At 36.9% G+C, this 12,890-nt stretch overlaps 1 protein-coding gene across 1 annotated transcript in view; it reads left to right on the forward strand.

Moving 5' to 3' along the window:
- LOC106078231 (TNF receptor-associated factor 3-like) overlaps positions 1-12,638 on the forward strand; it is a 28,040-nt gene extending 15,402 nt beyond the window's left edge. The window contains exons 7-10 of the mRNA XM_056039627.1: positions 3,202-3,382; positions 6,231-6,399; positions 10,444-10,592; positions 11,949-12,638. Coding sequence (XP_055895602.1) covers positions 3,202-3,382; positions 6,231-6,399; positions 10,444-10,592; positions 11,949-12,136 — 687 coding nt within the window. The 3' untranslated portion in view covers positions 12,137-12,638. The remainder of the gene's footprint in view (positions 1-3,201; positions 3,383-6,230; positions 6,400-10,443; positions 10,593-11,948) is intronic.
- The last annotated feature ends 252 nt before the right edge of the window (positions 12,639-12,890 follow it).

The following is a 12,890-nucleotide window of genomic DNA, read 5'->3' on the forward strand; positions in this document are numbered from 1 at the left end:
TCTAGTCATACATCTAGTCATGCATCTAGTCATACATCTAGTCATACATCTAGTCATACATCTAGTCATACATCTAGTCATACATCTAGTCATACATCTAGTCATACATCTAGTCATGCATCTAGTCATACATCTAGTCATACATCTAGTCATGCATCTAGTCATACATCTAGTCATGCATCTAGTCATATATCGTCATACATCTAGTCATACATCTAGTCATACATCTAGTCATACATCTAGTCATAAATCTAGTCATGCATCTAGTCATACATCTAGTCATGCATCTAGTCATATATCGTCATACATCTAGTCATACATCTAGTCATACATCTAGTCATGCATCTAGTCATACATCTAGTCATACATCTAGTCATGCATCTAGTCATACATCTAGTCATACATCTAGTCATGCATCTAGTCATACATCTAGTCATGCATCTAGTCATATATCGTCATACATCTAGTCATACATCTAGTCATACATCTAGTCATACATCTAGTCATAAATCTAGTCATACATCTAGTCATACATCTAGTCGTGCATCTAGTCATACATCTAGTCATACATCTAGTCATAAATCTAGTCATACATCTAGTCATACATCTAGTCATACATCTAGTCATACATCTAGTCATGCATCTAGTCATCCATCAAGTCATGCATCTAGTCGTGCATCTAGTCATACATCTAGTCATACATCTAGTCATACATCTAGTCATAAATCTAGTCATACATCTAGTCATACATCTAGTCGTGCATCTAGTCATACATCTAGTCATACATCTAGTCATACATCTAGTCATAAATCTAGTCATACATCTAGTCATACATCTAGTCATACATCTAGTCATATATCTAGTCATGCATGTTAACCAATGACTTTCAGGATAAACTAAACAATATCCAGAACGCTAACTTCAACGTCTTATTATCTTATAAAATACAGACGTTACTTCAAAAAAAGAAGTTTATTACGTCCTACGAGTCATGCATTCAGTCATGCATGTTAACCAATGACTTTCAGGATAAACTAAACAATATCCAGAACGCTAACTTCAACGTCTTGTTATCTTATAAAATACAGACGTTACTTCAAAAAAAGAAGTTGATTACGTCCTCGTCATTCATTCAGTCATGCATATTAACCAATTACCTAAATTCTACCAAGTCACTGGTTTTCCTGGCTAGCTCAGGCAACCCATTCCATGCTATCAACGTCGCCGTTGCCAACTCCAAAAAGAAATATTAATATAGATATAATTTTAGCAATATCTCAATGCATGTCATTTGATCTTCGTATCCAATCTATATAGCATCTTATTAGATTCTCAATTGTTTTAAACAAGTTATAAGTCATAGAATGAATGTCTAATACTTCCTCTATAGTGAAATGATTTTGTGCTATAACTGACCAGCTTAGAAACAAGTTGATTCTGGGATGCTAAAAAAGTACACAAGAATTATAATGTACCTTGAAATAAAACCTTTCCTTAAAACCTTGAAATAAAACATTGAAATAAAACCTTGAAATAAAACCTTGAAATAAAACCTTGAAATAAAACCTTGAAATAAAACCTTGAAATAAAACCTTGAAATAAAACCTTGAAATAAAACCTTTCATTAAAACCTTGAAATAAAACATTGAAATAAAACCTTGAACTAAAACCTTTCATTAAAACCTTGAAATAAAACCTTGAAATAAAACCTTGAAATAAAACCTTGAAATAAAACCTTGAAATAAATCCTTGAAATAAAACCTTGAAATAAAACCTTGAAATAAAACCTTGAAATAAAACCTTAAAATAAAACCTTGAAATAAAACCTTGAAATAAAACCTTGAAATAAAACCTTGAAATAAAAACTTGAAATAAAACCTTGAAATAAAACCTTGAAATAAAATCTTGAAATAAAACCTTGAAATAAAACCTTGAAATAAAACCTTGAAATAAAACCTTGAAATAAAATCTTGAAATAAAACCTTGAAATAAAACCTTGAAATAAAACCTTGAAATAAAACCTTGAAATAAAACCTTGAAATAAAACATTGAAATAAAACCTAGAAATAAAACCTTGAAATAAAACACCTAGCTTCCTTTAGTTTGTACACCAGTTACACCAAGAAAAAGCTAGCAAGTGTAATGCTCTTAACTAATGTTGATGTTTGTAGCCAATGCAATAGAGAGGATGCTATGGGTTTATCACAACGACCGTACATGCCTTTTTTCCCCCGTACTTGACCAGTCGCCCATCTGAAGCTGGATAAAACTGGAAATAAGTTTATCCTTAAAAACGCCTTCCCGTCTAATCCAAGCTTCTGAGTCCGAACCTTGACATTTGAAATTAGTTTTTTAACCCAAATATTTAGTAATATTTAATACCTCGAAAATACATTTTCGGTGATACTCGGTTAAGATTACATGGCACTATCTATTTTTTTTATTATCTTCATTGGATTTACAGAAGGAAGAAACATGCAGCTACATGCTTTTTTTCAAAGAGTATTAAATGCATTTAAATTTTACTTTTTAATTTACATGACAGAATAAGTTGATCTATTTGAAAATATGAAAGCTATAATTAGCTTTTACAATTAGACATATTACAAGTTAAATGTTGTTATGATACAGTTATTGTCCTATCAGTAATAACGAAAGTACATAATCACCATGGAGAAAGAAAACTCTGAATTCAAACCTCTGCTGCCTTGAATCTAAACCCTAAGGCTTTGGAAATCGAACCGGATGAAAAGAAAAAAAAAAGCTGGCGACACTCAGGAAGCTTACAGCACTTAGTGCCACTGCTACATCCGGGCAGAACATGATCCCAAACTGTCTCTTCACTTGCCATTTCTTTGTATACATCAGCTGCGGAGTAGGGGGAACTGCTGTGTGGGCGACATCCTCCCGACCAAATCTAATGCCCAGGCATTCATCTCGTCTCTATTACATAATCCTTGATTGCTTCACGACTGAAGTAGGCCATACATAGATAGATGTTATAATTGATAAATATATATTAATTCATTCTCTCCTAACTGACGATACCAACGTTGATTCCACCAGAATGTGGTAAATAATTACGGAGAGAGAGAGTTAAGTATATGGAATATGTATAGTTTGTGTGAGTAACATAATTTGTTAAACTTATATCTCAAAGATATCAAATAAAAAAGATTATTGACCTTTACCTTGAAATAGATTATGGACCTAGAGAAAAAACAACACAGTCAACGTGTCAGCAGCAGACTTGACCTGCAGGTTCCTGATTCGACCTGGTCGCTGGGCTCTGGCATGAAGGGAAGCAAGTCACTGAGCAGGCTGGACGACTCTAAGTCTGATCGTCTCAGCACGTACAGTGTTAATACACCAGCTGTGACAGGTACTGTGGAGGTAGATAAGGTGTTAATACACCAGCTGTGACAGGTACTGTGGAGGTAGATAAGGTGTTAATACACCAGCTGTGACAGGTACTGTAGAGGTAGATAGGGTGTTAATACACCAGCTGTGACAGGTACTGTGGAGGTAGATAAGGTGTTAATACACCAGCTGTGACAGGTACTGTGGAGGTAGATAAGGTGTTAATACACCAGCTGTGACAGGTACTGTGGAGGTAGATAAGGTGTTAATACACCAGCTGTGACAGGTACTGTGGAGGTAGATAAGGTGTTAATACACCAGCTGTGACAGGTACTGTGGAGGTAGATAAGGTGTTAATACACCAGCTGTGACAGGTACTGTGGAGGTAGATAAGGTGTTAATATACCAGCTGTGACAGGTACTGTGTAGGTAGAAAAGCTGTTAATACACCAGCTGTGACAGATACTGTGGAGGTAGATAAAGTGTTAATACATTAGCTGTGACAGGTACTTTGGAGGTAGATAAGGTGTTAATACACCAGCTGTGACAGGTACTGTAGAGGTAGATAGGGTGAAAATACACCAGTTGTGACAGGTAATGTGGAGGTATATAAACAGGGGCGTACCGGCTATATGGGGGTGGGCCGGTAACTAAATGTGCCTGTAGGGCCCCTGAAATGACCTCATGAATGCTGCTATGTATTTCATTGTCAAAGGTTTTATAATATTCTCTTATAAAAACGGCCTTCTGAGCATCTTGTTTAAAAGAAATCTCTCTACAGTGTGATACTAATTTGATCTATCAAATTTTCCGAAATAATGCAATAGCGTACACCCATAGAGTGCTACCAGTAGCGATTAAAAAGCTACATAAGGCCTAAATTTCTCATAAAAATATGTATGCATGTGTACAGTTATCGATACTGAAACTTAATATAAGGATTTTGAGGACAGGCCAATAATTGGATGCCTATCATATGATATGCAGTTTATGGGCCTGATTTTATAGAAATGCCCGGGCCGATTTTGACACCCAGTCCGCCACTATATATATATATATATATATATATATAGGCCCTACCTTTACTGACAGTAACCTATGTTAGACACTTAGTTAGCGTAGCGACGTACTATAGTTGACGGACTTTGAACGCGACATTTAGTGACGTCACGGATAGTGGGGGTTTATATGTTATTTTATTCAGTTGGTATTAGGACTTCATCGATTATTGACAGAGACTCGACTGTGGCCCATTACTGCACTGTTTAACAGTCTGGGCTTAGTTCTTCACTTGTGCTGGTGATTGTTTTTGTCTTTGCATGGAACTTGCAGAATACGCTCGTACTAGACACTCTAACACATACTGAGGACTTTTGTCGAAGTCCGACATACATTGATCGGGGCATACTGGCTATATGGGCATTTAGGCAAAGGCCTGGTGGGCCGGTTCCAAAATGGTACCATTGATGCCATTACGGCATTTATCAAATTGTTAAAGGCTTTTGTAATATTCTCTTATAAAAAGTCCCTCTGAGTGTTGAGTTAAAAAAACAAATCTTTCAGACTTTACAGTGTAATACTATTTTAATGTAAAACATTTTCCGAAATAATGTAATAGCCTCCATTCGAAGACTGTACTAGTCGACGCTATCCTTGTAAGGCCTACATACTTAGCGATTGCAAAGCAACATAAGGCCTATATTTCGTTTATAGATATAGAGTTCATTTGGGCTCCCCCTCAAGTGGGGGCCAGGGATAATTTTCAAATTTTGACACCCCCCCCCCTTTTTAATGCTGCATTAAAACAGAAGATGGAACAACCGAGCGTTCTAGCATCGAGACAGGTTGAGACAGGGGTGCATCTTATCTCCGTTCCTCTTCCTCCTAGCCATCGACTACATAATGAGAAGAGCAATGAACCAGACTGCCTTTGGTATTCCATGGTGTGAACAAAACCGAATGACGGACTTGGACTTCGTCGACCACGTTGCACTACTTGGGACTACAAATAAATGCATCCAAGAAATGACGGAGAGCCTAGACAGAGAAACACCCAAAATTGGCCTCTGCATAAACTTGGATAAGACTAAAATTTTGCGAGTGGGATATAAGGCAAAGGTTGCCCCCGTCAGACTTGGCGAGTCAAAGCTTGAAGAGCTGGACAAGTTGGCATACCTTGGCAGCATCATAACAAATGATGGGGATGCCTACCATGATGTAGCGTGCCGAATAGGAAATGCAAGGAGCATTTTCCAAAGGCTGCAGCCTTTTTGGACAAGCCAATCCATTGCAATTGAGACAAAAAAACACTTCTTAACACAATCGTCATCCCAGCAGCAACATATGAATGTGAGACATGTAAAAGTCATCTGCCGAAATTGAGAAAAGACTAAGTCTAGCTCAACAAAAATGGCTGAGGCGGATTTTGGGAGTCAGTTACACAGATCGGGTCTCAATCAAGGAAATCCTTTGCCGAACTGGGATTCGAACACTTAGTGAGTTCGTGACAAGGGTCGCATGAGGTTTGCGGGACATGTTCTCCGACAAAATGAACTACGCATAACAAGAGTTGCGATGACATGGATGCCAATACGAGGAAAGCGCAAACAGGGACGTCCTCGTATAACATGGCACCCACTTTCATGGAGAACCTCAGAACAGTGGAGACCAGGTGGGAGGACGCTTCAGACTTGGCAGTGACAGATTTTTATGGAGACAGCTTGCCGCTCAATGCGCCGAACGACGCGGGAGGACATAAGTCTAAGTAAATAGTATACAAAACAAAATAAAGGAGCACTGCAGGCCATTTTTTTGTGTTCGTTAAGTTAATGTTTTGATTTCATTTAACAAACATTTGTCTTTTATACAAGGTCGACCCACCTCTCCAGTCCCTCCTCCTTTCTTGACCCAAGACGTCCAGCCCAGAGATATGACCTTTAGATGGACCATCAACAATTATTTGAGGAGACTGAGAGAAGAAAGGAGAAGCGGCACCAAGCAGAGTTCTTGCCCTTTTTATTTGTATCACTGTGGTTACAAGTAAGTGTTTCAAGTATGGTTGAAAGATGGAGGGCATGGTTTGATGTCACTAATCTGAAACTTTAGTAAAATATGTACTGAAACAAAAAAACTCACTTCTTTAAACTTTCTTGAATCTAATAATGAAAGGATTTCAACGTTCACATCCTCAGCATGTCATCACCACCATCATCATCATCATTCATCACCATCATCATCTTTCATCATCATCATCATCATCATCATCATCATTCATCACCATCATCATCATTCATCACCATCACCACCACCACCACTACCACCACCACCATCATCATCATCATCATCATCATCATCATCATCATCATCATCATCATCATCATCATCATCATCATCATCATCATCATCATAATCATAATCATCATCATCATCATTGTCACCATCATCATCATCATCATCAACATCACCATTCATCTCCACCATTATCATCATCATCATCATCATCATCATTCATCACCACCATCATCATCATCATCATTTATCACCACCATCATCATCATCATAATCATCATCATCATCATCACAATTCATCACCACCTTCAGCATCATCATTCACCATCATCATCATCATCATCATCATCATCATTGATCACCAACATCATCATCATCATCATTCATCACCAACATCATCATCATCATCATCATTCATCACCACCACCATCATCATCATTCACCACCACCACCATCATCATCATTCATCACCAACATCATCATCATCATCATTCATCACCACCATCATCATCATCATTCATTACCCTCATCATCATTATCATCATCATCATTCATAACCACCATCATCATTCATCACCACCATCATCATCATCATCATTTATCACCACCATCATCATCATCATAATCATCATCATCATCATCACAAATCATCACCACCTTCAGCATCATCATTCACCATCATCATCATCATCATCATCATCATTCATCACCAACATCATCATCATCATCATCATTCATCACCACCACCATCATCATCATTCACCACCACCACCATCATCATCATTCATCACCAACATCATCATCATCATCATTCATCACCACCATCATCATCATCATTCATTACCCTCATCATCATTATCATCATCATCATTCATAACCACCATCATCATTCATCACCACCATCATCATCATCATCATTTATCGCCACCATCATCATCATCATAATCATCATCATCATCATCACAATTCATCACCACCTTCAGCATCATCATTCACCATCATCATCATCATCATCATTCATCACCACAACCATCATCATCATTCACCACCACCACCATCATCATCATTCATCACCAACATCATCATCATCATCATTCATCACCACCATCATCATCATCATTCATTACCCTCATCATCATTATCATCATCATCATTCATAACCACCATCATCATTCATCACCACCATCATCTTCATCATTATTTATCACCACCATCATCATCATCATAATCATCATCATCATCATCACAATTCATCACCACCTTCAGCATCATCATTCACCATCATCATCATCATCATCATCATTGATCACCAACATCATCATCATCATCATTCATCACCAACATCATCATAATCATTCATCACCACCACCATCATCATCATTTACCACCACCACCATCATCATCATTGATCACCAACATCATCATCATCATCATTCATCACCACCACCATCATCATTATTTACCACCACCACCATCATCATCATTCATCACCATCATCATCATCATCATCATCATCATCATCATCATTCATCACCACCATCAGCATTATCATTCATCACCATCATCATCATCATTTATCGCCACCACCATCATCATCGTTCATCACCACCATCTTCATCATTATCATCATTCATCATTATCATCATCACTGTTGAGTATCTAGTGTGGGGGGTGAGAAGGTGTCAAAATTTAAAAAGCCCCCACGGATACCTTCTTGAGAAGGACCTTAAATAAGGGTCCAAAATTTGTTTTTGCATTAAATATCACGCAATTATCTCATGTCGTGATGTCGAGTGTCAAAATGCAATGAGCCCTCAGAGAGGTCAAACCCCCCTACCCAAAGTCCTTGGCATCGCCACTGCATCATCATCATCATATACGCCCTTCTCGTTCTTAGTGGAAACACATTTCTTCTGTTTCTTCCTCGTTTCCCAACTTTTCCCAGCCTTCTGATCTTCATATGCTCCATCTGCAATAAACAAAACACCTACTCTCTAGATCTGGATTCTAAATAATGATATAGTCCTCAATTTTGGGTTAAGGTTAGGGCTATTTGGGATCTAGATCTACATATTTTCCTAGAAATTCAAGATTAAGGTTTTGTTTTGTAAATTATTGTTTAGTGTTTTATGTATTTTTGATACTTTACTTTTTATTCTTCTGTCCTGAAGTGTCTCTAAGTTTAGTGATTTTACTAATGGTGTTACTCTAATCCAATTGAAATATTCACTTGTTATAAATTTCAATGCTCTATTTTGTATTTGTTTTAGCTTCTTTATGTTTTCTTGACTTGAGGGATAAAAAGTATTTGTTTTTTTTTTGGGGGGTTACAGGTCATTTCATCCCGTCACATCATTCCCAGTCATTTCATCTCCGGTCACATCATTCCCAGTCATTTCATCCCCGGTCACATCATTCCCAGTCATTTCATCCCCGGTCACATCAATCCCAGTCATTTCATCCCCGGTCACATCAATCCCAGTCATTTCATCCCCGGTCACATCATTCCCAGTCATTTCATCCCCGGTCACATCAATCCCAGTCATTACATTCCCGGTCACATCATTCCCAGTCATTTCATCCCCGGTCACATCAATCCCAGTCATTTCATTCCCGGTCACATCATTCCCAGTAATTTCATACACTACTTCTTGTGCTCTTCGGGTGGTTCGCATTGATTTCCAATTTATTGAGTCTTTTCCTCTTGACTCCGAATCATGTTCGAAAATTTAATTATTTATGTACAGAATCGCTCATAGGTGAACAGAGCGTCATCATTTTCGCTTTGGATAGGGTAGTTCACACAGAGGATCTCACTGATCTCAGACAGACAACATGCTACACTACTTTGGATAGGGTAGTTCACACAGAGGATCTCATTGATCTCAGACAGACAACATGCTACACTACTTTGGATAGGGTAGTTCACACAGAGGATCTCACTGATCTCAGACAGACAACATGCTACACTACTTTGGATAGGGTAGTTCACACAGAGGATCTCATTGATCTCAGACAGACAACATGCTACACTACTTTGGATAGGGTAGTTCACACAGAGGATCTCACTGATCTCAGACAGACAACATGCTACACTACTTTGGATAGGGTAGTTCACACAGAGGATCTCATTGATCTCAGACAGACAACATGCTACACTACTTTCAAGAAGAACATTAAGACCTACCTGTTCAAAACTTATTTAGATTAGTTTGTCATGTTAGCTCTCGTGTCATCGCGTGTCATATTATTACAGCGCCTTAAGCCTACACTTTGTTTGTTTACAGCTCTTTATAAATATAATACACAGAAAGACACAAAGATAAAGGCACATTCCTCGTCCCATATGCTAGGACAAATTTGTACAAATACGCCTTCTTCCCTAGTGCTATTAGAGCATGGAATGGGTTGCCTGAGCAAGCCAGGAAAACCAGTGACTTGGCAGAATTTAAGTCATTTGTTATTATGCATGACTGAATGCATGACGTGTAGGACGTAATCACCTTCTTTTTTTGAAGTAACGTCTGTATTATATAAGATTAGATAATTATTATTATCCTAAAGATCACACTTGTTATTATTATTATTCTGCTCTTTGTTTACAAACTTGATTTTTAATTTAAAACTGTTTTTTAAAAAGTGCATACAATTATTATAAGCATTTTTATATGGGGTTTAAAAGGCTTTATATTCTATACACAATATACACCAAATAGCTTACTATTTATAGAATTGCCTTCATTTTATGAAAATCTTAAAAAACAACAAAGTTTCCATTCTGCGCATGTCTTGCAGGGCAAGGCTAGAGGTGTATCTGAATGGAAATGGTACCGCCAAAAACAGGTGCATCTCTGTGTTCCTGAGAATCGTCAGAGGGGAGTATGACAGATACCTGAAATGGCCAGTCAACCTTCACCTTGTTGTTACCCTGGTCAATCAAGCAGGTGATTTTGTTTGTTTACTAGCACAATGCAAAAGCTATTTCAAAACGTATTTACTTTTAAAAAAAAAACAACAACAAAGCTTTTGTAATAGGTAGAACTGCACAATATTAGAATCTCTCTCAACACTGCAAGATTTATTTCGTTTCGTTTTTGTTTTTTTCGATATCAATTAAAAATTAAAGAATTGCCACTATTTCTCCCAAACTGATTCTCGGATCAAGTTAAAACTTTACACAATTATTTATTGTACAAAACAAAACACGAATAAATAAAAATAAAACAAATTAGTTAATTATTATGTGTAACAAACTTTTAGTATCAAAAGGGAAATAAATCCTACATTATTTAGAGATGTGGGTCTGAGATATGCTTTATTTTTTAAAGGGATAATCTTTTTTATACATATTTTTTGCTTGTTATTTATGTTATAAAGACCATATTCTTTCATTCATCTTGTTCTCTGTCCTTCTTCTGTCTCTCCCAGTCTGATACTCATTCATTCTTTGATGTCTGGACCAATACAATTATCTTAAACTAGTCGACCGGCGGCGTAGCATACGCCGCTATTTAGCAGCGCCGGCTTTTAGGTGACCGCAGTGGCTCCGCACTTATGCGACCGCAGTGGGCCTCGCACTTTCATAGGACCCGCGCTAATTCTAACTGTATAAATTATTAAATTAATCCATTGTTTAGCTTATTACAGATTTCCCGCGGCCTCCTGTCGATTTACCAGGAGCTCCTGGAAATCTCCTGAAATTGCAAAATATACGAAAAAGGCCTGGAAATATCCGGAAATTATTAAAATCTTTAGAAACCTCATACAAATCTCCTGAAATATATAGACAAATATTGCCATTTTGGGGTGTCATTCAATATGGAAAATGTCAATCCTACGCGCGATAAAAAAAAAACGACATTATCCCGTAATTTTGGAATATGGTTAAAGGAGCTTCTCGCGCCTCAAACTAATGAAGAATTACTTTAGTTCAACAATTCTCGTAGATAGATTAAAACATTTGGTAATTCTTGCTATTGAGCGTGATCTATGTAGGAAATAGAATTTTTATGATATATACTGTATGACTTTGCTACACGCAAGGCTCGTAAAGTAATTCTGTACGTAGTAAAGAATGAATAAAATGCATAGACGAATTTATTTTCTAATACAAACTCTTAAATTTCACTTATTATCCGTGGCGTAACTCTAGTTCGTCCGACTTGCAGAAATAAGAGAGTGATCTTTCCTTTACTTCTTCTTCTCGTCCTAACTCTTGAGCGAAGAAGAGAGTTATATAGAGAGATTGTTGTGCATGCGATTTAACGCTTTCACCTTTTTTTTTCTAACGATGATTTCAGATAGTCGAACAGATTCCCTCAAGGGAAGCGGGAACATATTCCAATACCAGCAGCCGATTGGCGGGTCTGACTTTGAAAGTGATAGCTGGGGTCTCATTGAGTTCGTCAAGCATGACGTCATCAAGAGTAAACATTATGTCCGAGACGATCGTCTGGTCCTCAAATGTAATGTCACCATAATGGTATGACCGGATGCTGGACGCATCACACTTGTACAGACTGTGTTTATGACTTTTTTTTTATTCACAAAGATAATATAAATTGACTGTCTATCTGTGTGTCTGTCTGTTTTGTACCGTTTTAGTACATGTTATTTCAGCCACACTTTACACAGTTATCTTTTGTACTTAACAAAACATGAATTAATTAAAAAAAAACAACAACAATTGGTCAATTAATTGGTGGCAGCTAATTAGCGAAATGATGTCAAAAAGGGAAATAAACCATAAAGTGCTTAGATATTTAGTTATACATGTGGATTTGTTCCCCTTTGTTATGCATTATTTATAAAAATATTTTTTTATTTTGCTTGTTTCTTTATATAAAACTTTTAAATTATTAATTAGAAAGTTGTCAATATTGGTTAAAGTATTATTGTAAAATTGTATATACTTATTCAAATTGTATAGTATTTACATCGATTTTCGTATCTAGTCAGTTGTTATATTGTTATAGGATAGAAACTATTTGTGTTCCGTTCTACGTGTTTATTGATGTATATCTCACTTGCAATTATTGAAATAAATGCGCTGCCGGAATCTATTCTCGGTTGCGTTTTTTAGCGTTGTTTTGTAGCTAGCTGGACTTTTAAGACACTGCAAGGGGATTTGATGAGCATTGTCTTTTGAATACGTTATTTCTCCCAATTAAACAATTATTTGTTGTGCCTATTAAAACATGAATCAATAAAAAATTAACCAATTAGTTAATTGGTAGTTAATT

Source organism: Biomphalaria glabrata, chromosome 8, assembly GCF_947242115.1.
Source record: "Biomphalaria glabrata chromosome 8, xgBioGlab47.1, whole genome shotgun sequence".
NCBI lineage: Eukaryota > Metazoa > Mollusca > Gastropoda > Planorbidae > Biomphalaria > Biomphalaria glabrata.